General features: G+C 39.0%; 1 protein-coding gene and 1 long non-coding RNA gene across 2 annotated transcripts in view; one reads left to right on the top strand and one right to left on the bottom strand.

The window, feature by feature from the left end:
• Nucleotides 1-3,151: 3,151 nt before the first annotated feature.
• Nucleotides 3,152-27,694, bottom strand: part of dysf (neuronal PAS domain protein dysfusion) — a 123,594-nt gene continuing 99,051 nt past the window's right edge. The window contains exons 6-11 of the mRNA XM_089254957.1: nt 21,557-21,741; nt 10,748-10,854; nt 10,392-10,548; nt 7,762-8,453; nt 6,227-6,794; nt 3,152-4,042 (exon numbers count right to left, since the gene is read on the bottom strand). Coding sequence (XP_089111083.1) covers nt 6,235-6,794; nt 7,762-8,453; nt 10,392-10,548; nt 10,748-10,854; nt 21,557-21,741 — 1,701 coding nt within the window. The 3' untranslated portion in view covers nt 3,152-4,042; nt 6,227-6,234. The remainder of the gene's footprint in view (nt 4,043-6,226; nt 6,795-7,761; nt 8,454-10,391; nt 10,549-10,747; nt 10,855-21,556; nt 21,742-27,694) is intronic.
• LOC149064574 (uncharacterized) lies at nt 12,387-15,516 on the top strand. Its single transcript, XR_016195722.1, has 2 exons — nt 12,387-12,470; nt 15,347-15,516. It is a non-coding gene; the product is annotated as an uncharacterized LOC149064574 (long non-coding RNA).

Genomic DNA, 27,694 nt, shown 5'->3' on the forward strand with positions numbered 1-27,694 from the left:
CGCAGCAGCATCTAATCCGTGTGTACAAATTGCATTCATCGATGATGAAATTACGAAGAGTCCGAGGGATTGTTTGTTCCCCGTTTGGAAAAAAAATAGATTTTTCTGCTCACATCTATACGTCATCTATAAAGGTATTAAACCCTGAATGATCAGTGACGAGATATCTCGGCCCTGTGTAAATGGAAGAAATGTATTCGAGCTCCCCCTTCCTTCCTTCAGGATTCTTTATAGGTCAGCCTGCAAAAGAAAATTGTCTTTTTCCCCCCCCCCTTTTTTTACCTCCTAACTATATTTTCATTTTTTCTTCCTCGCTACAGTTCGAGGATTCAAAAAAAAATGTTGTATAACATACATGGGGGAAAGGGTAACTGGGAGAGGAAGAAAGCCTGCTCTCCCCTCTTCTTTTTTCTCCTTGATTTCCCAATGATACCAGTTTTTGAGATTTATTTCTGCAAGTCCAACTGCTCGTCGTTCAAATTTGTTGCCTGTACGTAAAAATATTTAAAGAAAATTAATTTTTTACCTTTTCAGACCCTGTACGCGCAAACGCGTCGGGGGGCTTTTTCCTCGCTTTTAAGATTCTTTTCCTGATCTCGGGGATTTAAATCCTGACTTTGAAGATTGTGTGTGTGTGTGTGTGTGAAAATAACATGTACAAAAAACACCCCCCCCCCCCCCGTTTGTTAGTAGGTAGCAGGTCTGAAAGGGTTATAATTCTTATTTCTATATTAACCATTTAAGCGACATTGACGAGATATCTCGAATCCTTAAAAACCTTTTATTTTACCATTACCAAGCCCAGATATTTTACAAAGCGAATTTCTCAGTGGAACCCTCTTCCGTGTCTCCCTTAGTTTGCACCTGTTGAAATCGAAAGAAAACCTACTCCATTAAAAAAATATGTGGCATTTTGAAAAAGGGGGAGTTTAGTGATTTTTCTGCTATGCCGCTTAAAGGATAAAAAACTTAGAGGAGAAATATAATTATACTTCTCCTCTATATGGCAAAAACCCTTCAGATGAAAAAGTTGCTGGTAAGATGCGGTGGCACAAAGAAATCACAAGAATCTAAGAAATTTCGATCATTTTTAATCGACAAATTCGGAAATTATACATAGAAAATACGGTAAATACGTTGTTATCTCGCTCTCAGTCGACTTTTAAATTCATCCTACAGAGAAATATTTCTCTCAATAATCCATTAACTTCGTCCCCGTTTAAAATGGCGCTGTATAGACGGATCCACACGGTATATGGGGAATTCGGGGACACTTATTATGCAAAACATATGCGCGTCTTACCTTTCTTTTCAGTTTTTCTTCCTGTCCCCCCCCCCTCTTTCCTTCTCTACCATAAATGGTCTGACGTTATAAAAGGACTACATCCACATGAAACTGTGCCACTGAAACCGTCTTTCATGCATATTTGTGATTGAAATGTGGTTTTTGGCAATTTTTCCATTTCATGAAATATGAAGGATATGATTTATTAGGCTAAAGCAAAATAATCTAAATTTCCTGAAAAAATGTAGCGCTCTTTGAAACTTTCAACAAAATACAACACGCAATGGTTATCTCAACTTCATTTTTTTTGATCAGATTTGCAATACTTCAACAGCATCTTGGTTCATTCAGAAATGATATTCTCGATTGCACTCGGCAAGTTTGATAGATTTTGTTTATATATATCACATTGATCGGTGATTATGTACATAATGCAATAATAATAATAGTGTGTAATCCTCCGGGGTCGTAAGGTCGAATTGGTAAGCATGATAAATCGTCAATGAATTATTTGAATTTACCAAAAGTTATGCATTCGATAGGTAATGTTGGTTATATTTGTATATAATTATGTGAGTGGAGAAAATCTTTCAACCTTTATTTTCATTAAAGTTTTATGGCAAATACGTGCCTTAGACGTATCGGAAACTAATAAAACAATTAAGCCATAGGTGGTAATTTTCTTTTATATTTGTCAAACTTTAACAGTGTGATGTGAATACAGCCGCTATACAAGTCCCATACACTCAAGTTAGGAAATAAAAGAAAGCAAGGGTATAGAAAGAAAAAAAGATGAAATTTAAGGAGGTTTGGTTGTGCGTAAATGACCCCGAATTACACTTGCGCGGAAATTATTCTGTCGATAAACCGTTCAAAAGTCATGATTCGAGTTTTTTCAAAATTCAATTTTTTCTGTTCGCAAACGTTCGGTCTCATATAGTGTGTATCTAATGTTAAATGAACAACATCACAAAAGACGCAATCACAAATCGATTGGAATGACTGTTTTATTCACAGAAGACATGCAAAATAAAAAAAAATCTCTTGTACAAGGAAATTTTTACACTATAAAAAGTAAGTACTTCACTACCTCACATCGTCATCATCACAGCAAGAGTATATACTACAATATTGTTATATTTTTTCATTTCCTACAATAGTTTACCCGTCGTGGCAGAACGTAAAAAAAAGAAAGAAAAACAAAACTGCATTACAATATCATTTCGCGAGCGATTGATTCGAGTGTTAACACCCTTCCCCCGCCACAAAGGGGAAGCCGTTTTAGCCTGGAGGGGAGGGCGAGAGATCGACCGCTTCACTTTTTTTTTAACTTTTAACTTATGGGGTTCAGAGACGGCCGAAGATATAGAGGACCACCAAATCTGATTCAAAAGAGCAAAAAGACTAAACTTTTTTTGTTGAGATAGGCATAAATTGGGAGGGGGCACGGTAAAGGGGCCCCACACAAAATGAGACCTAGAGGATAGGCATGAGGATAGAGATCTCGTCTCGAAACCGCATCTAATCGCGAGGAGGGTACCAAAAATCCGGGCTTGGGAGCCCGTCATAAACCCTTTACTGAAAGTTTGTTTCAGAATTTGAGTCGCAGTTGCCCCTCCTAATACATTAAAGCCTGGTGGTGGTGGGGGGGGGGGGCACTGGAGAAAATGTGGGAAATCTAGAATACAAATTTTTCGAGACAATACAACGCTAGAAATTTGTACGCTCGAATCTCGTTATATCTGTGCCCGCTAGATGGCAATAAAAGCGCTTGCTTTCAATTCAAAGATAGAGATGTGTTTAAGATTTTTCTGTAAAAGAACATCGATTTCCACATTCTAAAAATGTGAAAATCGATGTTACGTCTTTTTCTTTTTTTTTTTTTTTTTTTCTTTTTTGCTTTTTAAGATTAGGTGAGTAGAGCTTTTGTTTTTGCAATTTTTTTGTGCAAACCAGTGCTGTAACTAAGAATTTTGTGAGGGGATCGCACACAACATGATTTTGCCACCCTCTTTGCCCCTCAAGTTCCTGCCCTACAGTGAATATACAAAAAAAAACGGGGGGGAGGGGGCGTCGCTATGAATCTTGACATAAGACCACGAAAACAATTCTGGCTGAGGGTTTGAAGGGGAGGGCGGCATGAAGATGATGACATTTAATCATCAGAAACATATTCCAAGAAAAACAGCTACAGAAAATATCGCCACAAAAAAATCTCTACAAAAAAAAACGGGGAAAACATTCTACATGTACTTTTTCTTATTCCTAGCGCTAGATTATGATGAAAGAAAGAAGTGAAAATCTTAAAAAATGCGGGAACACACGCATGTAGTTTCTATAGTTGCGAATCGCTTGCACTCCGTAACAGTCTGTATTTAAAAAAAAACATCATGGTTCCCACATACGGGAGGCTGAAAGTGTGCACCAGCCCAGAAACTTAGGAATCTGTTTTTTGTTGTTGTTGTATTTTTTTTCTTCCACATTATAAATTTACTGTACGTGGGCCCTTGAAAATTCTTGGGCTTGGAGCCACGGAATAGCCCGGCTCCTGGATGTGATGGCCCCAAATAAATCTCGTCCCAGCTCTGAACGGTGGATGGATGGATGAATAAATGCCTGTGATCGTAGTTCACCGGTGGTTTTTTGTCATTCTCTCGATGCAGCTGGCCACAGTGCTTTCCGTGTTCATTCTAAGTTGGCAATATGCCATACAATTAGTCCCATGATGCCGATCTTGGCAACGTCAGGTTAGGCTCTCTGCGGACAAAGAGATAAAAAGTTATCATTACATCGCAAAATATAATTGCTTCAATTACGCTTTTGTACTCGATGGTACAAGACCGTAACTAAATGTATCCATTTCATCATTTACAGCGTAGGTGCACAAACTTTCCGGACTGCGCGTGATAAATAACACAGGATAACTTTTGCGAGTTTTCACACCATCAGCGTAATGTCTCGCGCCGGTCACGTAGCATCAAAAATATTTTTTAATGCAATATGACGTTCACCCAAAACGGCAACTTCGTTAGAACACGCAATTAAGCAGCAAGTAAATTTGGCGTTACGTTACAGGCCCGAGACGCCATCAGCATTCGAAATTATCGGTGGTCCGGTAGTCCGAGACCACAGATGAAATAATCGGACCATCGAAAAAAAATTGTGGTGGTCCCCGGGACCCTGCGGTGATACATTGATAGCGGATTACATTGATAACAATCTCCTATGGGAGAATCCTTTATCCCCACTGGATATTTCATGGCTTTTTGCACCCTTTTGGTGGTATATCACTCTTCTAAATGTTAATATATTTGGGAACATTAATTGTTATTTAGAACAGATTTCGTTTAGCGGACCAGTAGGTCCTCGAATTCACTGGTCCGGGGACCCGTTTCTTTTATTTTCAATTCTAACGCTACTAATGTTGACGTTTCAATTACATTAGTAAGTAGATCAGAGGTTCTCAACTTTTTGTGTTTCACGAGAACTCGGTGCTAATAAGGTAATGTCGACAAACCCTTTCTGTGTGAATAAAATGAATGCTACGGACCCTTTTATATAAGAAGTCTCGCTCCCTAATGAGTTGATTGTCTTCTTATACAAGCTCACGGAACCCATAGGCGGATATATAGGGGGAACGGTCAATTATTGCTGGAGGTCATAATGACGATGATGCCAATTCATATATGCATTAGATCAGTCGATTCCACCTTCGACGCTGGGCCCGGTATCTTCACCCATGAGTCAAACCCCTGAAATCACTCGCGAACCGCTGGTTAAGAACCCCTCAGTCTCCGTCAACAGGACAAGATGGAAATCTCTTTTCTTTTACTATTGATTGAGGAGAAATTTAATTTCGTGCTCTTATATGAAAGCTGAATAACTTTTTTTAACGTAAAAAAAATCGAATAGCTTTTAACAAAAAATCCAGCGTGTGAGCAACCTGAAACAAATTCATTCAAAATACCCATCTATTACTGTGTTTAATCAGTTTCTTCCCCCCCCCTCTTCCAGTTTCTAATTCGCCCTCGCAACAGAATTCAGCTCAACTTTGATGGTCGAACCCTTTATGAGATCAGTTCGCTTTAAGGTATCCGCAACATTTTTTGATAGAAAGTGTCTCAGAGAATGGTGAAAAAAATGATCAATTTCCCACTACTTGTATCATTTTCTGTGAAAAAGTCATTTCTATGTCAAATTTTAAGCAAAATTCATGTGATATCGTCTCCCTTATACCATAAAAACTTGGGAAATGGACGCTACTCTAGGTGGATGTTGCTTTCTTAAAATGTTTTGTAGCACGTGTTTTAACCTCTTCACGTACAAGCTATTGGCAAAAAATTTGGATTATCTCTATTTGATGAATCGGCGATAAATCTAGTAACCTCGTCCTAACCTAACTGCACGTTAGAAAAAAGAGTGGGGGGAAGGAAAAAATACGTATAAAAGGAAAACTATAATAGATAATATGCGTTCGCGTGTGCGTGTTTTTCTTTTAGTCTCTTTTCACCCTGACCCTGCATGGGTGACCCTGCAATCAATACATTTTTAGAAATTATATTGCAAACTCAAGTAAAATATCAAAAATAGCATTGTTCGTAAAACGCGTTAAAAATTTTCATTCACCAATTACTTGTATGTAAAAACACAACACTAAAGTGGACGTTACGTTGGTTCTAAGCGCCATATAAACAAAAAGGGCCTGTTTTAGAATCACAAGAAATGGAAAAACGATTTTTAGACAAGTAAAGGCAGAGGACCGTCTTTAAAGGACCACGGGCCTTCCCCGGCAAAGTTATTCGTCCTACTCTTAATTCACACGCTAACTCTCGAAAATTATGACCATATATCATTTTCATGGGGACCCTGAGCCGTGCTCGCTCGGTGGCCCCCACGTCTTAAGACGGCCCTGAGTGAAGAGAAAAGATAGTGGTGTCTTACCATCGGTGTCAGCAATCGGAACTAGCTCTGCTGTTCGAAGGCGAGGGCGTCGCCTGCCTTGTGCTGTGGTGGTGATGGTGCTGTTGCTGTTGCCTGACTAGCTTCGCAACGGAACTGCCGCCGTTGTAAACGATATCCTGAGAGCTACCTGCAGAACTGACGATGGAGTTATTAGAGTCCGAAATCCTCTTGTAGTCGTTGTCTTCTCGTCTGTGATCGGAGGAACACATCAACCTTAGTCGCATTCCCGCATCGTGGGACGCTGTCAAGTCTTGATACGTCGACGTCGACATGGTGGCCGGATCGAAGTAAGTCGGCTTGCCGTTGCTCTCCGGGAAACAATCTGCCGGTGGAGGTCCCAGGTGTGTGTATTCGGAACTGTTCCAGAAACTTGGTCTGATGTCTGGCTTCGGAGAACGCGAATATCTCCTCACCGAGTCCAATCCCACGACGGGGTAATGCTCCGAAGAAAATCTACCCGGTGTGTAGCGAACGTAAGGCAAGTCCAGCCTGTCCCTAGACATGGCTAGGCCTAAGGTGCGACACTCGTCCCTTCGGCCAAGTTCGTCTGAAAAAAACAAAAACCGTTAGGTTTATATATTGGTTCTTGCCAACACTTTTTATATCGTCACAGTATTGTAAAATAATTTCCATTGTTGAAAACTCGGAGAGTCGTTACATAAACCCTTTCCTCATAAGTCAATTTTTCTTGCTTTAGATATGTCTTTTTTTTAACCTCACGGAGTAAAGCTCTGACTCCAAGCACTATGTGTGTCTTAGCGTTGAAGTCAGGGCTGAACTCTCTGAGGTCAAAAATCTTGTTAAAAATGTTATCTATAGCTAGAAAAAATAACCCCGACGTTTGTTGGGGTCTGAAAGAGTTAGAACTTTGAACTACCGTAATCTGGGGCTACGTTGCACCAATGCTGAAAAGAAGGATTCAACATTACATAGCTGCTGCTATTCTAATAGCAGTATTTCCAAACAGTTTTGATTCTGTCCGACGGGAGACGTCGTCATCGACTCGTGTATTCGAGTTACTGATGCATTCATAATTTTGGGTATCGTTTGCTAAACGTATTTGTGCTGCTCAATTTCAGCTGGAAATTGCCAACTCGAATAAAAGAACAATTCACGAAAGAAATGAGACGAGACACATAAAAAAATATCGATCGCGCATGAAATTTAGTAAAAATTTCGAGTGTTTTCATGCTCCCTGTTTTAATGTCCTCCTGTTTTAATGCTCCCTCATTTTTCAGAAAACCGACCCTTCAAAGACAGGGAGCAGCCACATTGGAAGTTTTTCCCTTCAGAGAAGTTTTAGTGCAAATGTACAGCATTACGGATGGTTTTCTCTATTGTCTTGACGGTGTGCTATTTATTTCTTGAAATTACAAAAAAATTCATAATTCAATTATTATTGTGTTTTGTTTTTTCACTAACAAATTCCCTGGACGGATCATGCTGATCCCTTGGGAATACGTGAGGATCACGTTATTTATAAAAAAAATATTCGATAGCAAGTTAATAATTACCGGAATCTGAGAGGACCCTCGCGCTTTCGGAGATGACTGATGCCAACGGCAAGTAAGACGGAGGCCTGGATAAGGAGATCATCGCAGAAACGTCTTCGGTGTTGGTCGGTGTGAGAGACTGTTCCAGCGACTCCTCGTCCACTCCTTTCTGTTGACCCCTGAGAGAAACAAGGTGGGAATACGAGACGGCCGCCAGGACTTGCGTCGTTCCGTAATACGGCGCCGACGGAACGACCACGTCGCCGACGCCGTTAACACCGGGCGGTGACTGGTACTGAGACCTGGGCGGTCGTCTTTCCGGAGACGGCGACCGCTTCTGCGACGAATTGTTCCATCGGTTGCTGCTGGACGAGGTAGGTTCGTGATCGGGAGGTGGCGGAGGCGGTAGGCTTGCGTAAGGCACCCCGCCACCGTAAGGCAACATCGGCGGCTGTTGGTGATGGTGATGATGGTGCGATCCCCCGTTCAATGGTGACTGCTGGTGCTGCGTCGACGCGTGCAGATGGTAAGGAGAATGGGCGACCGAAGCTTCCGTCGGCGAAGGATAAGGCATCATCGTCGAGTAATAAGTCGGAAGACGAGCCGCTGCCGGATGAGTGTCGTAGGCCGAGAGTCCATAGTGCATTTTCGAGTGCAACGAGTAGTACTGGTACAACCAGCTGTTCGCTCTCATCACCGCTGCTTCTTTCTCACTAAAAAAAAAAAATGTTTCTGTTTTTGAGTGAAGTTTGTAAGAACAGTAAATTGTACACAATAAATTCACGTTAGTCAAGTAAAATCGCTTGACACTACTTCTACCCGGATGTAAAATGTATTCAAATGACTCGCTGTTGCGTACAGCGAGTCATTTGAACGTGAATGGTTTGTGTCCTACCTATATAAAACGCATTTGAGATTTAGGAAGAGGTAGGACACTAGGTGAATCAATTAAGATATTTGTAGCTTTTGCTGGAATCCTTTGAACTAGTCGAGGTGGCAGGTTTGGGTGGAAAGGTCGCCTTATAGAGCTAATCAATCTGAGTAGACCTGATGAATGTATAAGTTGAGATTTGAACGCATATTTTAGATATTTTTAATGCATATATACACTCAGGGCCGCAACTAGAAACGCAAATTTACTGTCATTTTAGCGTCCTTCCTGGTCCAGCGCCTGGGGCACCGGACCCTCCCCCCCCCCCCCCCAGTTGTGACTGCGAAAACAGTCGAAACCCATCTTAGTGATTGTCCCTCTTTTACGGTAAAAAATATAGTAATTATGGTTTTTTTAAACTCTTCGATAACTACCCACTCTCTCAGATGCGGTTTCTCTTGTTTTACGGACGGTTTTTTCTTTGTTCACCATTGTCCGCAAACGAGGGATTTTACCGTATTTAATTCTTGGTACACATTTTTGCTACTGTTGGTGCGCATTTTGTCAGTTTTCCATGCATATAATCCGGCGTATAATTATCGTTTAACTAATTAGAAATCGGAATAACTTTATAGTGTTCATCCACACACAATAGTTTTCAAACGTTCTGCTGTGTAGTGTAGTACAGTAAAATCCTCTTTTGCGGGCATCGGCGGGATAAAAAAATTCGCCCGTAAAAGCAGATTGACCGTATTCAGGAGTGTGAAATGCATACTTTTATTATATTCAAGGAAATTATTATTTGGCCTTAAAAAAAAGGGATGACAGATAAGAGGGTTTTTTGCTTTATTCATCAAACTTTGGGATGTCGACTTCTGGAGGGTAGGGGGAGCTGAAAAAGACTAGAATAAAAACAGAACAAATTATGAATAAAATATAGACTATGTGTTGACTTAATATCGTGAAGAAATGAGTGGAAAAAAACTGATAAGGGATGCACGAGTTCGAGTTCACTCCCCAGTAGCCAGAGCGATGTACTAATTTGTAAAATGTAGGTACCGTAATGAAGTGAAAGTCGAAGAGCTCGTGACCGCAGAGGGGGGAAGGACAAGCAGGGAGAGATTAGGCCATTTCTCTCACCATTCAAACAACCAACAATCTTCATTTTCTCTCCATTTCCGCTGTCCGCATCAAACGAATTTGATTTCTCTTCCTTCTTGGAAAATAACGATAATAATAAAGAAATCAACAAATTTTCTCCCAGACTTGGTATTGGCATGATCACGGTTTCCCCCACCGCCTCCCATCATTTAAACACAAATTCACGATTTCGCGTGACTCTTAGCCAGTCACTCTCTCTCTCTCTCCATATTCACGACCTTTCAACTACGACCAAAACTAAGAGATCTCTCTTCATTATTTCTGTCTTATCACACCTTACCACCCTATGTATCAACTCTTAAAAGATCTTTATCTCACTAAAATAATAAATATTATTATTAATTTTAAAAAAACTGTTAAAAATATGATAATATAAAATATAAATATAATAATACTGCTATCAATCTAGTGGCATCTATTTTCACTGAAGGTACATAATAGAAGGTACAAATAGGTGTGATTAAGTTCTGTACTAAATATTATGTAAGACACAGAAAACTTTTTAACGCTATATCATCCTTCATCTCATCCTCGTGGGTTCACAGTAAACAAACACATAGACTTTAATGCATTTTATAACTGTGCTGACCGTTCACAATCCAAGTCGTAGGTGACTCACCTTAGAATCTGATTTGTGCATACGATCACGGACTGTTGAGAGCTGTCGCTGCCGTCTTTGATTTGAAGCACGACGTGAACCCACAGCCAACGTCCAGTTCTGCCTTCTTGCAATCGCAACAGTAATATGCAAGATCTCTCTTGTTCCGACTGCGTAACTGCGCAAAAATCGACAATTTCTATTTAAAATAAAAGTCTATAGACACACAACACAAACAGGTATTTTTTAATCTTGTATATAATGAACAGCTTTTGCTACAAATATAAACTAACATTTAGAACATTTAGGCATCGCAATTAACCCACTTATCTTGAGACTTTGCAAAAAAAAAAATAACTTATGCAAACACGGCTTACTTAGTCTGTGTTTGGATTGCGCCTCTGGTAGGTGATCCCAGTGTATTAGTTCGTACCACGACACACCTTGGAGGCTGGACTTGCTATAGCCTAAATGACACTCTCCTCTGAAAAGAATGATTAAAAATACTTTGAGTTCGTAATTACGATGAAAAAAAAAAAAAAAAAAATTCGAAATACGCAACGATACAATCAAATGTTACAATCAACAATATTCGCACGTGAACCATGTGTTTACAAGCCAGAGACCACTTTCAAATGGATTCCTCTCTTACATTCGGATTCAAACAGTTAATGAAATGCTTTGAGTTCCAGATCCTAACTTTGCGAATCAACTGTAGTGAGAATTAAAATTTCTCTGGAAATTGAATCTCACAAAAAATTCACCGACAGCAATTCATCGACGGAAAATTCAATGACAGATATTCCTGGACAGCAATTCAAAGGCATCGATTTAATTCGTCGATGGAAAATTCACCGACAGCAATTCACGTGCTAACAACAATTTATAGACGGAAAATTCGGTGACAGCGATCCGATGGCAGAATTATTCATCGATGGTCAATGCCCCAACAGCGATTTAACGGCAGGATGGAAGATTACTGACAGCAATTCATTGATGGAAAATTTACCAAACGCAATTCATCAATTCTGTGGTGGTCAGAACATGATAACTGCAAAAAATGGCTTTTTGATCTAAAAGTAAGTCCTGCTAATTATAACTAATTAGAAGTGAGATAAATGCACAAATACGTGCGTACGGCTAAGCAACATGCTGATGTACTATATTTTCATTCGTATTTGTGTGTATGCTTCATTTTTTATTTTTAAATCACAATGAAAAATGCTTATATCTCAAAAATGTGATTTTGGAGTCATGTTCTGACCAAACAACACAGAATTTCTCTGCAGCAATTCAACTTTACGCTGACTCGGTGACAGCAATTTATCGATTGAAAATTTACCAACGCAAATTCATCGATGAAAAATGTGATTTTAAATTTGTTGACTGTGTTATTGGCTACTACAGGATTTTTACTAACGTCTATTTTAACAATTAACTGAATGTAGAAAATTTTGTGTGTGTGTGATAAACTATTGCCGGTGAATTTTTTTGTCTGCGACTTTGCGTGTTCGCGAAACATTGCCGATGAATTTGCCGGACCCACTAGAAATTGCATTCGCGAAAATTCGTCGGTTCGACACCTTTATTCCGGTTTCATTAAGAAAATGAACACGAGCTCATTCAAGTGTCCGTTCCAGTCCAAGTGTTTTTACCTCTTATAATATTCATTTCTGTGGTTTATAACATCACTGTCAATGGGGATCGATTACGACTTTGAGAGTTCGTTTCTCGCATCATAGGCAAAATGCAAAAGCTAGATTCGGTTTAAAAAAAACATCGTAGGATGGCGTCATTACGTATGTAAGAGCCATTAACTCAGAATTCTTACCATAATGATTTCGTTCTCATTAATTCAATGTCTGCGGATTCGTACCTTTTTTACGCGCTTCAATTATTTTTTCTTTCCTTTTTTTTAACTTTATTTATTTATTTATTCTCTTTATTTTTACAGGTTTATCTAATAAGAGAGAATTCTCGGCTTTAGGGTTGTCGTCGAACCAATCTCAGTAGCAGCTCGCATCGTGACGGTAGCAGCTGGTTCTGTCTTGGGGCCAATACAGAAGTAGCATCACCTGCCTGCGTTGACCACGGGTCAAGGTATGAGCCGATCTTCCCACGCCCTCGTATCGCCGGAACGCACGCACATTCTCGGTTATAGCATTATGTAACTTTTTTCCCGTAAAACAAATATATCTTCAGATAGATACACAGTATTACAGCGCAATTTTCTCATTATTTTACATCATCAACGCTAAACTCGTGAATGTTCTTGCTACGTAACATTCAACGATGCCGATGCTAAGACGCATCAATAGCATGAGTATATAACTTTTGTGTTTAGGCTATTCTATAAATTTTTGCATACGTATCTTAGGGTTTAAATGAGGACCGATCAGAGATGAAAGCTTAATTAAACGAAATATAGACAAAAAAAATATTTCAATTACAGTGAAACCTCAATATAACGATATTCTGAGGACCAAGAGAAAATATATTGTTGTAGAGGGATTTATCGTTATATCGATCATCGTTGTAGTGAGTAGTAGTGTTGTTGTATTTGAAACAAAACAATCTATAAGGGAGCTGGAACGCAGTTTTTTTTCCACTGGAAGAAGTTGCCCCATACGCATTCACACAGGAATCCACCTGCTTGAGGGAAAGGCGAGGTATAAATAAAGCAAATACAAATACAATATCAGAACAAACAACAAGCCTGTTGGTGGTGGAAAAAATAAAGGGAAATCAATAAAAAAAAATAATATAAAAACAAAAAGCCCATAAAAATAATGGATAATATAACAAGATGGTTTTCACAGCCAAGTACACAAAGTATAAAAAGTAACTAAACAACTGCAATGCCTTGCCCATAGAAATATGGTTGTCATTCATTTAAATATGGATAGCTTCTCGATTACTCCTCACCTAGCTCATCCCATTTCCTCTCGAAAGGAGTCGATCGTGGAGTAATTTACGACATGAGAGGGTAAGCTATTCCATGCATTTTCATCCCTGTTTGGAAAAAAATCCCCGCGACCCTAACCAACCGAAACTCGCTTCCCCGATTCGAATGATGATGTAACAATATTTCATGATCTATCTTATCGTTATCCTTTAAATTTTTTAATATAATTTACACTTCAATCATATCTCCACGTCTTCTACGTTGTTCCAAAGAAAACATATAATATTCAATGAATCAAGTCTTTTCGTAGCTCAAGGCTTTGTGCTAGTTTTGCTCCGTTAGTGCTGTAGACGGAGCTGTTCTTTGTCAGGGCCATATAACAATGGCTGTCACATGAGGCGTTGGAGCAACACGTTCTACAGCAGAAAGCCTCAGCGCGAAGCTCGTGGCGTCATTGAAGTCGTCCATTTCACCTTTAGTCATTGTATATACTGCAAAAAAAGGTAAAGATTTCGTATCCGTCGGACTGCTATATCCAATGGCTACAGGTGAAATGGACGACTTCACGTCAAAGCTTCGCGCGGAGGCTTTCTGCTGTAGAAGGTGTTGGTTGGAGTAGATGCCAGCTCACGTCACGCGTGACGTCATTTCCCTCCAGAACCGGGTGCTCTCACTTTGCAAACTTATTGATTACGGTAGTCTGCACAGTCGCTGCACTGACCATTTTAATGAATTATTTCCAAAATTCTCTCATCTACTATTTTCATTATTATCTGTTTATTTATTGACTAGCTTCGTTCAGCCATTTAAACATTTGAAATAAGAAGTTTTGCATTTTCTATCTTATGAGGTAACTTCCATTAAGAATATTTTTCTCTGATACTTTTGAGTTGAATTACGTACGTCAACTTTTATTGGGTTGATTGAAAGCCAACTCGAGAATTTCAATTATCTTCTGAACTTTTGATAATCTTTTTATAATCTTTTTTTGCGAGAAAAAGATGCAGTGACGTCACACAGCAGCTTCGAGACCACACTAGCAGCCCTTACTATATAGCCCAGGTTCTTTGCACCTTCTCAATTCAATTCAATTCTTCAATTTTATTCATCACATCATAAAACTTACATCGGCAAAACGAAGAAAAAATCCATCCAAGGGATCGTTGTCGATCCATATTGGTGGACACGATTATTATTAAGTTAATTTTCAAACACGAATAGGGAATATTAATAATAAACTAATAATTTAAAAAAAAAAACAATGAAAAAACGCAAGACAGAGAAATCATCTAATGAATATGACATACGTACACGCACATATACGCAGACACAAAATATTACATTGATTTGAACTAAGATTATTGATTTGTTTTATTAATATAAAATAAATTATAAATGAAGCAAATAATTAGTATTAAGATAAATAATGGCAACAACGGAAGGTGCGATTCAGAAATTTTTTGAGTGATGGGGTAGTGTTTTTTCGTTTTTTTTGCGAGAGCTTAATAGGGAAAAAATATATTGCATATTAAAAACAACTTTCAATATCATTTATAGCGAATATTGTTTGAGACGTTTTTTTAATACAAATATTGAAGTGCAGTCTAGAATGTCAGATGGCAGATTGTTGTAAAATTTCGGAACAAGAAACGTAAAGTGATTTCTCTTTACTGTTTTATGATTAAGTGGTATAGATAATGTATTGCTATATCTACTCGATGTTCTTGAAGTATTGAAGGGTAAATCGAGTTGATTTTTATGTAGAAGAATTATCGATCTGTGGAAATATAGATAACGAAGGGGTAATATATTTAGGTTTAGAAAAAGTTCGTGTGAAGGAGTGGAATAATCGTTAGTAAGTGCTCTTATTATTATTTTTTTTGCGTTTGCATAATGGGGCGTAAAGTGCTTATGTAATCGCTTACCCATACAGTCAGGCCATATGAATAATAACGGCATAATAAAATGACAGTAGAAAAGGTCGATTTACATATTGCTTAAGGTAATAGAATTTGTATAGGGTGTATCGAAGTTTTGATTGCATGTGTTTTATTTGTGTTTTCCATTTTAGGTTGTTATCTATATGTACACCAAGATACTTTAATGAAGATACTTGTTCTAAAGATGAACATGCGCACGAAAAGTTACATGGGCAGTTTTGGCTATGAAAAATAATATTGTATCTAATTTCTGTATTGTTATGCAAAGAAAAGCTCATAAATTTTGTTTTCGATACATTAATTTCAATTTTTCAGCTTGCCTAATGTGTCATTATAGAGGACATCGTGAACTGATTTACTGACGGTATCTGCTTTCTCAAGACGTTGGATGCGCGTATGAATGCATGCGGTGGTTTTCTCTAACAAACACAAGTAGTGCCTTCTGGCTCCCCTTTAGATGGTACTGTTTGATTCCGCCACACTATCGGATAGACTTTTATATTCGTCTTAATCCACTCGAACAATTTCCGTTTGATCGACCCCGATTCCTCTGTCTTTTTTATGCAGATAATCTTTAAGAAAATCTAATCTTGAAAACTGTGATTGTTTCTCATAGTTATTCTGTCCTAGCGGATACGAACACATCATAAAATAACTTGGCGCCGTTTCTTTCCTACTCATCCTCCTCCTCCTCTCTAACCTTCAACCAAACTATTTCGGTTGAATCATATTCAAAATATAAGGTACAAACGGGATCAAATTCAGAAAAAGATGCACTTTTTTTCGCTCATTTGACTAGGGGGGGAAAAAGACTTTAGAAAATGAAAAATAGATCTTACGTGTGCATACAGAGAGAGAGAAAGAGAGACGGACGTATGCACGCACTCACTTACACTGGCGCGCGCGCTTCGAACTTTGGGTCCGGGATCAATTGCCCCTGGGCCAACAACAGCCACCGGCTTTTAAAGAGGCCCCGGGGGCAAGGCGCAAAGCCATGACTATACTATGAGAAAAAAATAAGGCAGCCCACAGCTCCATTACCTCTTGAGACCTATTAGCTCGCACGCTGGTGATTGCACCAGAACCCATCTTTCCTCTCTCTCTCTGTTCTTACCACAACTGTTTTCTTCTCTCTCTCCCCCCCCCCCCAACCACCGATGGCCCTGTTTTCTTCTGTACTGATGACCATGTATGAGTTTCGATAAATAATTTCTTTTCTTTTTTTCGATGATGCATTGGTGGTGGCATCAGCCACCTTTTTTTCTGTACGAGATATCATATATATATACATACTCTCTCTCTACAAATGCATCTAATTTACATCTTCGGAACAAAAATAAAAGTGTGGCACAAAAAAAATTCCCATTTTCTTCATTTTTATGAATACTTCGCATACTGTTCGGATCTCCCGATAGAACACTTTCGGTAGTTATTTTCTGACCGTCTCCAGTCACAGCAAAAGAATTTTTTTTCCGGAATCAAAGTAATGTGTGGGCTGACTTGACTTCGAATAAAATTCAATAGATGATATTGAACAGAAAAAAAATAAAACTATTTTCCTCTCCGAGTGAGGTTACTCTTTATGCCATTTCAACTTAAATCATCGAGTCACTCATGCCTATTATCAAATGAGCGCATATAAATGCTCAACCCATGGCCCTCGTATTCACCTGACGTGGGCCGCAACCTCAAACCTATTTGTTTTTTTTAAATAAACTAAGCGGTGCATAAATCCGCGGTACAGGTCCACATCACTTGAGCGGCCTCATATTCTCAGATCACTTGAGTAGCCTGCGTTGCAGTTACACATTACTTAAGTGGCCCGCAGCACATTTTCAGATCACTTGAGTAACGTGTGGCACAGTTCTATAGCTTTTAAGCAACTCACAGCCAGGGGCGGCTCTTGGGTGGGGCGGTCGCATGAGACGCCACTCTAGAAAAGGCACCAAATCCGAGTTGACAGGGCGAAAAAAGGCTTTGTAGACAGAAAAAAAACGTGACAGGTGTGCCAAAAAGATGTCCATGCACGGATAGGGATTTTTTCCTCGAGCCACTCCTGCCCACGGCACATTTACAGATCACTTAACTGACCCGGGGCACATTTCCAGGTCACTGAAGTAGCCTACGACGCTGTTCCAGATCACTGAAGTATCTCGCGGCACATGTTCATAACACTTACGTGGTTCATGGCACAGTTCCAGAGAACGTAAGCGGTCTGTCCCACCTTCACAAATTACTTAATTTTCCCGCTGCACAGTTTTAGATCCCTCAAGTTGCCCGTGGCACATTCCCAGATCACTTTATTACCCACGGCACATTTATACATCACTTAAGTGACCTACGGCCTATTTAAGTGGTCCGCGACACGTTTTCAAACCAATAAAGTGGCCCACATTCTCCTAAAAGTTGAGCACCTTTGCTCCAACATACGCTCATTCTCAGACCGCATGATTTCACGAATGCAACTTTCATTGATCGAGGTCCATATCCCCCAAGAAGGGAGGGGCTGTGATAGGGCTGTAGCCCTGGGGCCCCGGTGCGATTCTCATATCTTTGTTTATATACGCTACAAATTTCCCATAGAGGGGAGCCGTAAAAAGTGTAAGCTGGGGTCCCGTCGAAGGTCTAGAATAGTGGTTCTCAACCTTTTCAAGCCCGCGTTCCGGTTTCATTAATTTTTGTGAGTCGAAGGCCCGGTCAAACACACGGCCAACGGAAAATGAATGAGGAAAAATATGAAACGGCTAATCACTCGCGGCCCGGTATGAATGATATCAGGGCCCGGCGGTTGAGAAACACTGGTCTAGAGGCCCTGCTCCGGGTTGTGGAGGGCCATGTCGAGGCTTCGAGAGCACGAAACTGAATACAAGCATGAAGCCCCTCTTCGATGCACGTTGGTGCTCTCAAGCAAGGTTCAAAATGTCTGTTCTAGAGATCTCGTGCTTCGGTTGCGAACGAACTTTCTTCGGCAGAGAAAAAAAATTGTTTCGGTGACAGCTACAAGCCTTCAAAGTTTGATTTGTCCCGTAAGTTAAGAATATCGATCTCTCCGACAGTAAGCGCCTCTACAGGACGTTTTAAGAACATGGAAACATCACATCACGGATAGAACCTATTTCGAAAGCATTCGGTAAGAAGATGGGTGTTTGTTCCCAGCGGATCGTTTCTTCTCCATGTAGGTACATATAGTACTCGTATTTAAAACTGCACCTGCTACTCTGCTTGGTGGTAATAAAGCAAAATCATGTCAAGGTGCTCTTTTTTTCTTTCTTGGAAAGCAATGCGAATAAGAAAAAAGAATTTTTGGTGAAACACATTGTGTTATTCATCTCTTTCTTTGTTCCCCCCCCCCCCCATGATTGTCCCTCATTTTTATATATACAGTATAATCTCGCCTTATGTTTCTTTATTCCTTGCGCTGGGTGAAAGCTGAGCAGCTGCTCCCAACACCGCTGATACAGGCCGTATTCATCACCCAACACTCAGTTAAATATCGAGCAGAAAAACTGCTTCCAATCATTTCCTTTTTATCTAACAAAGTGCGTTTGCTTAGTAGAGATTATGCATATATATGTGAGACCGGGATTACGCTATAAAAGTTCTGTTATAAAACTTGAAAAATTAAAATGCAACCAATAAGCGCATCGGCTACATTCGAGCGAAAATGACCAACACGCTTATTAGTTGTTTTTCAAGTTTTGTAAAAGATCTTTAATGAAACTTTTATAGAGTAATCCTGGCCTTACGGGTATGTCGTATAAATCGGTTATATATTATGCATAATCAGCAATCGTCTCGGTAAGTTTGACAAATTTATCACTTTTATTGGCGACTAGCAAAAATACCCGGCGCTGCCCAGGTTTCCTTCAATTGCTGGGAGGATTGAAAAAGCGACAAACCATTATAAGAATGAACTTAATACTGGAAACATCAAAGAAGAGACAAACCATTGTAAAGGCATGTGCATGTTCGAAACGCATTGTTAGGGAACTACGACAACCGAAGTAAACATTCCGAAAGTGACTGTTGGGGCCCAGGAAACATTGTTGCTCGACGGTTATTTGCCCATTTCGGGCATTTGCCCTGCTCTGACGAAGTAGCCTACGGTTCGATCCTTCTCGATCCTGTTTGGTATACGTGCAAAATTTGTGGACGATCGGTCGAAAATTGTAAATTTGTATATAAAGAACAAACATACATGCAGACGTATACTTTCACATTTATTTATGAGATTGTGGATAATACCCTACCGCTGTTGGTAAATTTGATTTTAAATGCTAAATAATAATTCACTTTTACCGGTGATTATACATAATACTCAAGCGTCCTTGGTAAATTTGATAAATAATTCAAATTTATTCCCTTCTACGGGGATTATGCATAATTACACTCTTGTGTAAATGGTGAATTCGAAAAATATGAAAAAAAAAATTTCCGAAATTAGTGTCGGTAGCATGTATGATAAGTTATAGTCGGATCCCGATGTATTGAACAACTATTTAATGAATTTCATGATTTCACAGGAGGTTTTTTTTTTCGAATCCTGTCCCTGTGCAAATCTGTTGAATGAGAACTTGTACAAAAATTCGTTAAATGAGGGTCCATGAGATATTGGTATACGATATTTTTTTTCGTTACATCGAAGCCCGTTTTCTGAGAAGTTAATGGTGGAGTTCGATTTCGAGGATGTTCGGAAAAATTCCTTAAATCAGAGTTCATTAAACGGGGTTCAGACTCTGGCTTACAAGTAGGGTAATCTAAATAATAAATCTTATCAACGCAATCGAACCGATTTATCATATTTACCAATACAAAATGGCAATTATGCATAATAACCGGCAAATGCGATGAATTTAGTACGATTTATCATGTTTACCAACGACGGTTTGGTGTTGCGCATAAGATTAATAATAGTAATATACGGATCCAACCACGGTCTACGTGATGCTGACAAATACGCACACGACCGCATCGTGTCTATGTTTGCATTCAATTAACGCTTACTTAAAAGATGCAACTTCAAAATCATCAAGCAACATATTCACTCGTGCGACAAAAGAAATGCCAGCGATGCGTGGCCACATGCCAGTGTTGAAACGATAACATTGAACGCTGTGATCATCACATACTGTAATTACACCTTCCGAAAAACAGGGTGGACAAGCATCTCACGATTGTTTGTTCTCTTCCTAAGTCATTGCGAATTATTAAATCATTATTTCGGCGTAAAATTTACCTGATATTGGTGGGGGGGGGGGGGGAAAGGTAGATCGGTTCCCGGTGTAATCCTGACGATACAAAAATTCCGATGCCACGGAGAGAAAAACAACACAATTTTGACCATTTGAGGATTTACATTTTTGAAAGGTATAACATTATTTATACAAGAAAAGAATGAAAATTGCGGTTTATCTCTTGAAAATCTTCGTGGTTTGTTATTTTTTTCTTATGAAAAATTCTTGTTTCATTTGGCAACGCACCATCCATTAACAAATGGAATTAAATTAAGTTAATCCACTTTCTTCTTTTAAAATTGGCTTTCGAAGTGTCTTAACGAACCCGTGTCATGTAAGCATATACGGTATAAGACAGGGATCTTCAACCTTTCGGGCTCTGCGGGCCAAATTGAAACTTCTCACGAAGCCCGCGAGCCACCAACTCGTGTAATTTAGTGCCATCTTGATAGAAGGGGGTGCCATGGCCCGAGTTAAATAGAGACAAAAATAATTGAAGACTTTTAATTATTCTGAAATGTTTTTTTTATCAATTTTGATTAGGTGTGAAATATTTTTTTCACTAATTCTGAAATTATTAATTTCAAAAATTCAAAAATGATTTCTTTCAAAAATTCTAAATTTTAATCAATTCTGGAATTTTTTTTCTTTCATTGTATTCTAGAAATAATCCTTTTTCAAAGTTTTCAACCATTTTCTCAAAATGATCAGCGGTCCACGATAAAAAGCTCCGAGGGCCAAATGTGGCCCGCGGGTTATGCGTTGAAGACCCCTGATCTGAGACGTCTTTAAAATTCTGAATTACATTAAAACGCATTGGGTCGAAATGTATTCACAGAAAGAAGACACCTTCGAGGTTACGGAACAGAAATGAAGCAATTATTTTAGGTATAGAACCACTGTACGCAACAACGAAAGAGCACCGCGACGCATAGTTTTAAATTGATATTTAATTATGCGCTTAAAACAGCGGAAGAAAAGGAGACGATCGAGATTCATTCACAAGTAAAATTTTATTTCATTTATGACCTGCACCGAATGGAAGTCATCGAAGGTGATTGAAATTACTTATTCATTTTCGAAACACGATTAAAAATCGCTACTTACATTAGATCGACGTGAAGGAACTTCATGTCCATAGAGTGTATGGACGTGAATACTGTGGTACTGCCTTGAACGACGCACTCCCGAGTTTCTGGCATCGCGACGGGCGTACAAGTTGCTAGAAACACCGGCTCGTTTCGACTGCACAACGGCAGGTAGCTAACGAAATGTCCTTCGACCAGAACCACCTGTGTATAAAAATCATTATCATGAGCAATATACGTGAATATAAACTTGCATAATGAATGAACAAATTATAAAAATTACCTATGTTTGATCGAATAGCCGAATGCCTCCGTTTAATTTGACCGCGCCTGATCTAATTTAGCACTAAACGAAAAGTATGAGCACCTCTAATATCGACATTAGTTGGAAGAATTATATACATTATATTCAGATAAGTGATTGATTTTTCTAAAACACGAGTATCAACTAGTATCCTACTTTTCCGTGAAATAAACAGACGAAAACTGTCTGTATTAAGAGTTGTGACGTTTCACCGATGCATGAAATTAGAATTGCACCCTTTTTCCGAGAATTTGCTCATCAAAAGACATTGATGTTTTACGTTTATTTCACAATTTCGATCGCGAATCTTGAATAAATAGAATTTATTTTCTGAATCGTGTGAAATTTGAACTTTCGCTAAATTTATAGCGACTGCTTTGCGCCTCTATGACACAGAAGGTTCTGTGTAAAATTCTTTAAAAAAAACCGATTTTAAAAATATTTTCCTTCATTGCAAAACTAAACGTAAAGAATTTCCCGAAAATCAGTTGATTGGTTCTTTTTTAAAAAAGGAAATGAATGGCGGAGCGTAAAAGTATCCAAGAAAACAAACTCTAAATCGTGTTTTTTTCATATTGGGTTTCTGAAATTTTCGCAGCTTATCCGTACGATTAAAAATGGCCAGATATCCACATTTGAGGTTCATTTTGCTGACACACGTCATATAAACACTCTTACGAAATTTCAGCAATTGTAATTTTTTGATTTTATGGACAGGCCCAAAAAGCCGCAATCTGAGAAAGTGTTGTTTAGAGTGGTTTTTTTTTTTGTTTTTCTTAATTTACTCTGTCGTTCATTTCTTTTTTCTCTTATTGGAAAAGAATTCATTAACGTAATTTTTTGCAATTGGTTTATTGTTAAGCGTTATTGTCATTTTTGACAAATCGACTTTTTGAAGCCTTACAGGTCGTGAGACGCGCCCCCCCCCCCCCCCCCTTATAAGTCATTTCTTTTTAAAGAAAATTTTCTGGGTTTTTTAGTTTTTCTTTTATCCTGTTAAAGAAATCTACGAGGATATATATAAAATTTTACTCGTTTGATCGAGAACAATAACTATAATATGATAGCGAAATTTATAGCGAAAGAAAATAAAGACCCGTAGCAAAAAATATTATTGTAGCACAAAATTTAGAAAAATGTGGGGCTGAGAAATATTTTGCATCGTAAAAGAAAATAATAAAAATGGAAGACTAAGTATACGAAGATTTTAGCAGCTGGCTGATGCAGAGGATTCAAGGAAGAAAATTCAACTGCCTCTATGGGGATCGAACCCACGTCCTCTCACAAGTCTGGTGAGAGACCATAGAAGCACCAAATGTTTTTCCTTAGAGCTTGCTTGCATGTACATGGACAGTCAGACTTGAAGAAAGAACAGCCAAAAGCTGCCAACAGCTCGATATACTGACACACAATTTGTCACCATTGGTGTGCGTGTGATTTCATTCTCCGCTATTAATACGAAGATTTTCACAGCTGGCTCATTCGAAGATGAATTCAGGAAGGAATATATAGTGTGCATAGTGTGTTACAAACAAATTTTCTATAATATTTTCTTTCCCAGTTGTTAAAACGTTCGTATGAATAGCGGAGAGTGACATCACACACATTTTCAGACAAATACTATGTCACTTCAAAACAGAAGAAATACGCGGTTGAGAAAACACATTGGAAATAAAACAGAGACAACTTCTAATTGTTTAAGGAAAGTGAAAGCGAGTAATTCCACCTGGCCAAATGATTAGTACGCCAACCTCCTGTCTGAGTCCTAGTTACAGGGCATAGCATAACAGACTTTCGAAATCGGCTTCAAACTATAGGTCTGGATCTCGGTTTAATCACACATTTCCAATAGAAGCTGAAACGTAAAAAGTTCGGGAATTTGTGGCTTACAGATTGAAAATGCTGGTGAATGCCACAGTACTGGGTGGCCCACGATGTCGTAAGTGTGTGAAAATAACGTTATGGTCAACCACCTAAAATTCCGCTCAATTTTATTTCGATGGAACGGCTCAAAATTTTATTTCTTAGTGGAAATATAGTTGATTTTTATTTTTCATAACATTCATTTTTCCCCCAAGAGAAGAACAAAGAAAAATCTTGTTTCCAAGGAGGGCTTTAAATTTTATTACGAGCTTGAGTTGTTAAAGCCGTTCATTATCTATGCATATGAGCGAGGGGGAGAATAAAAAAAAGCGCTTCGGTTCCTCTTCCGATTCCGTTTCGATTCATATACGTGTGTACTAATAGCGCTTTTTTTTTTCCGTTCCGTCTACCAGCGGCAAACATCACACGATACTCGTCTCCCTAATGAAAGTAAATCCAAGTAGGAAAAAAATGAGAGAAAACCGAAAAACAAAACTGGGGCCGTTTCGGATGATGAGTGTGACGTCCTCACGCACGAATCCCGGGCACCAGTTCTTCATCTCGAGAACGAGGAGCAACAACAACGTGGACAGCGTTACCTTTTCTTATTTGCTTTTTGGAGATACGTATTTCCCTTCGATGACACACTTTCTCCACCTACAAATGGTAAAAAAAAAGAAAATTCGTCTCGAGAAAAAGTGGACATTGCACAACATGGCTGGCCAATTCGTGCAAGCGATACGTCTCTCATATATTCCTAAACGACACACACACACACACACATAACTTTCACTTCACAGTTAAGCCTTGCAAAAAGCACCTTTAAAAAAGAAACTATCTCCCGATAGGCCCAATCTGTTTCTGGTTTGTAAATTTTACTTCTTTACATCAATTCAACTCTGTTGAAGGGCCATCATTTCATCCGCCTATAGGAGTTTTACTCCCTCTCGTTCGTTCAAATCGTAGGCAGCCCCATGCTCTATCAGCTATAATATTGCCAATTTTAGACATTGCCTCTTGTTAACCCTCTGGTCCGGTGGGTATATTTAAATATACACATGGAAAATTGAATCAAAAAACACATTTCATAATGATTTCTTTTCTAATTTTTTTTGTATTTTAGAAAGTACATCTTTGACTGTCATTTCAGTAGACTACCAAATCCGGCCACGCAAATACTATTATCTAAGTCTACAAAGAAATACTTTTTGAAAGCTTTTTTGTTAGCTTATTGATAACGCGATTTTCATATTATTTTTAGTGCTGATTCCAAAAATGTAATCCATCACGTAAGGTTTTTTCACAAAATGGTTTCATATATTTTTAGGGAAATAACTCAAATCCAAATAATTTGGGATTTTTATGGAGAAAATAATATCTTTGTTGGAGGCCAAATAAACTGGCGCAGCCAGTTTACATCTTAGAGCATTAACTCCTTCACGTACAGGCTTTTGGCAAAAAATTTGGGTGATCTGTATTTGAAGTATCGGGGATAAAACAGATTTCTTGTTCGCATGCTAGAAATAGAAGAGGGGAAAAGATTAGTGCAATAGATTTCGTTTTTGCCTCACCTTCTCCTATTTGTTCTTTTACACTCTATTATAAATATGTATATTGTAGAAACCCCTATATTTTATATGTGGGGGTGGGGGCGATCTATACCGGAGTATAGAAAGAGCGGAAAAGGAAAAAAGAACAACTGCCATTCATAGAATTACAATAAAGTAGAGGTCTTGAATCTTTTTCTTGTAGCGAGCACTGTCTGTACCCATCATCAAAACAAGAGCACCCTTACGGCAAATTCGTTATACAAATGCATGAAATCACTGATTTCAGTCCTTGAATGTAATTTGTACAAGGTGTTTAATTGGAACGTTGATTAAGTGCTCGCGAGACACAGATCAATCGAACATGAGCATCGAGCACTCTAGGTGCTTCAGGGAGCACCGTGGTGCTCGCGTGCAACGGGTTGAAGTTGCCTGCAATAAAGCTTCGCGATGATGAGAAAAGAGGTAAAGAAAACACAGAGAGCTGGACTAAATTCCCTCCATCTGCGTTGGGCCAAGATATCTCATCCCCCGATTGTTAAGGAATTAAATTTCTCTTGACTATTTGCCGAGGCTGTGGTGGGTTCTCAGATCATGCTCCCACACACCAACGAAGGATTTTTTTTTTTCTTGTTTTTAGCATTTATTTATTTTTTCTTTCTTTCTTTCCTGGTGTTTTTTCTTTTTTTTTTGGAAAATTACTGCAAAAGAGCCAGTGAATAATGCTCGCCTAAAACAACGCCAAAGATCTTGGCTTATAGGGCACCGACCGCTTTAGTGTTATTTACTAATTTCCATTGCTGGTGTTTTGATATTTCTTTGAGTGATAACAGGGATGGATATCATTAATATTATCTATTTAAATCTTTATTTTCTTTTGTGTCATCAAACCAAACGGAAGGAAAATGGCATTTAACAACACTCTGCAAGACCTCTATACCCCGGAGCTGATTCCCCCAAGGCAGAATCTTAAGCAGGCAACCAGGCTAGTGTTTTTATGGTAACGGAATCACACAGCCCCTCTACTAAGTTATTAGTATTAAAATATATATATAATAATAATAATAAAATTGGTCCCGCCTTTTTTAAATGATACGCGTGAAGACGGAGGACCGATGAGGTTGCCATCTTCTGGAGTACACGAGTGAAAACTTGATTATTGACCGCGAAAGAACAATGACATTGATTGATTAATTTCTGTTACCTTATCCCCGCTTATTTAATAACTGAAAAGTGAAGAATATATATATATATACAACACACACACACCTGCAGGCGATACCCCAGTTTTCATCAGAAACAATAAACATTCCCCCAAAACAGCGCGAGTTTCGCGGCAAATGCAAGTCACTCGGTAAATAAACGTAACGCTTAAGGTTGTTTGATTAACCGTGACTGCGGATACGACAAACGTTGCATGACGGGCTCCCGTTAACGTGATCGAGATGATGATGTTGATGACATGAACGGGCCACTTGTGCTGGATATACAATAAAAAAAATACGCATCACTGCCACGCGGACGACGCTCCAGCCAAAGTGATTATATTTTATTCATCGAAAATAAGTGGACTCTACTCTGGAAATCTTGCAAATGTAATGCATTAAACGCTGTTCGTTGGCCACGAATTCTATGGCGCGGGTGTTTCCAAATGGTGTTCCGCGGAGGCTTTTTTGGGGTTCCGCATGATCAAACGCCACGAAACCATCAAAAGTCCCGCAACCCGGAGAGCTTTCAAAGAAGAAAACTTTTTGTTAAAGGATACTCGCACAAAGCTGTTCTTTATTTCGAATTTTAACGAAATACTGTCGTTTAAAAAAAAATCAGATCACTGTTGGATGAATAAACAGCCTAGTAACATCACATTCCCCCACCTCTAATTTTCGAACCAGAAGCTCCTGAAGTTTCATCGGCAAATTATAAAGTGTGAAAAAACGATCCTTTTCGGTTAATTTTTTATCTACTCGAGACATTCTTGAGAGTGAGGATTTTTGAATTAGAATGAATTAGAATTAATTATGAATAGCAGAATTTAAGTGTACTTTATGAGACACCCACGGCATGGTAACGCATGAGCTCCACCCGGGCTCGGCACGGGGACGACGGGACAGTTGCATAGGTAATACAATTGAACGACCGACGTAGTTGCAGGGTCATGAGCATCATGGAGCCCCGGGCCAAGTGATCTTTCTGGGGCCCTACCAGGCAAATTCTCGTAAAGTTCAACCGGATCTCATTTTCGTGAGGCCCCTTTTCCTCTAGGGGCTCCCGGGCCGTTCCCGGTCCATGCCTTAAGACGGCACTGCGTAGTTGAACTCAAAATTGCAAAAGAACCACGGCTATACGCGTTTCGGATCTATATGAAGTTCCTTCATCAGTAGCAAAACAAATAAAATAAAAAAATATCGAAAAATACTCCTTATAGCGAGAGTTACTCGCTGTT

Source organism: Pholcus phalangioides, unplaced genomic scaffold, assembly GCF_987345545.1.
Source record: "Pholcus phalangioides strain wild (caught in Gottingen) unplaced genomic scaffold, Ppha-v1.0 ptg000042l_1, whole genome shotgun sequence".
NCBI lineage: Eukaryota > Metazoa > Arthropoda > Arachnida > Araneae > Pholcidae > Pholcus > Pholcus phalangioides.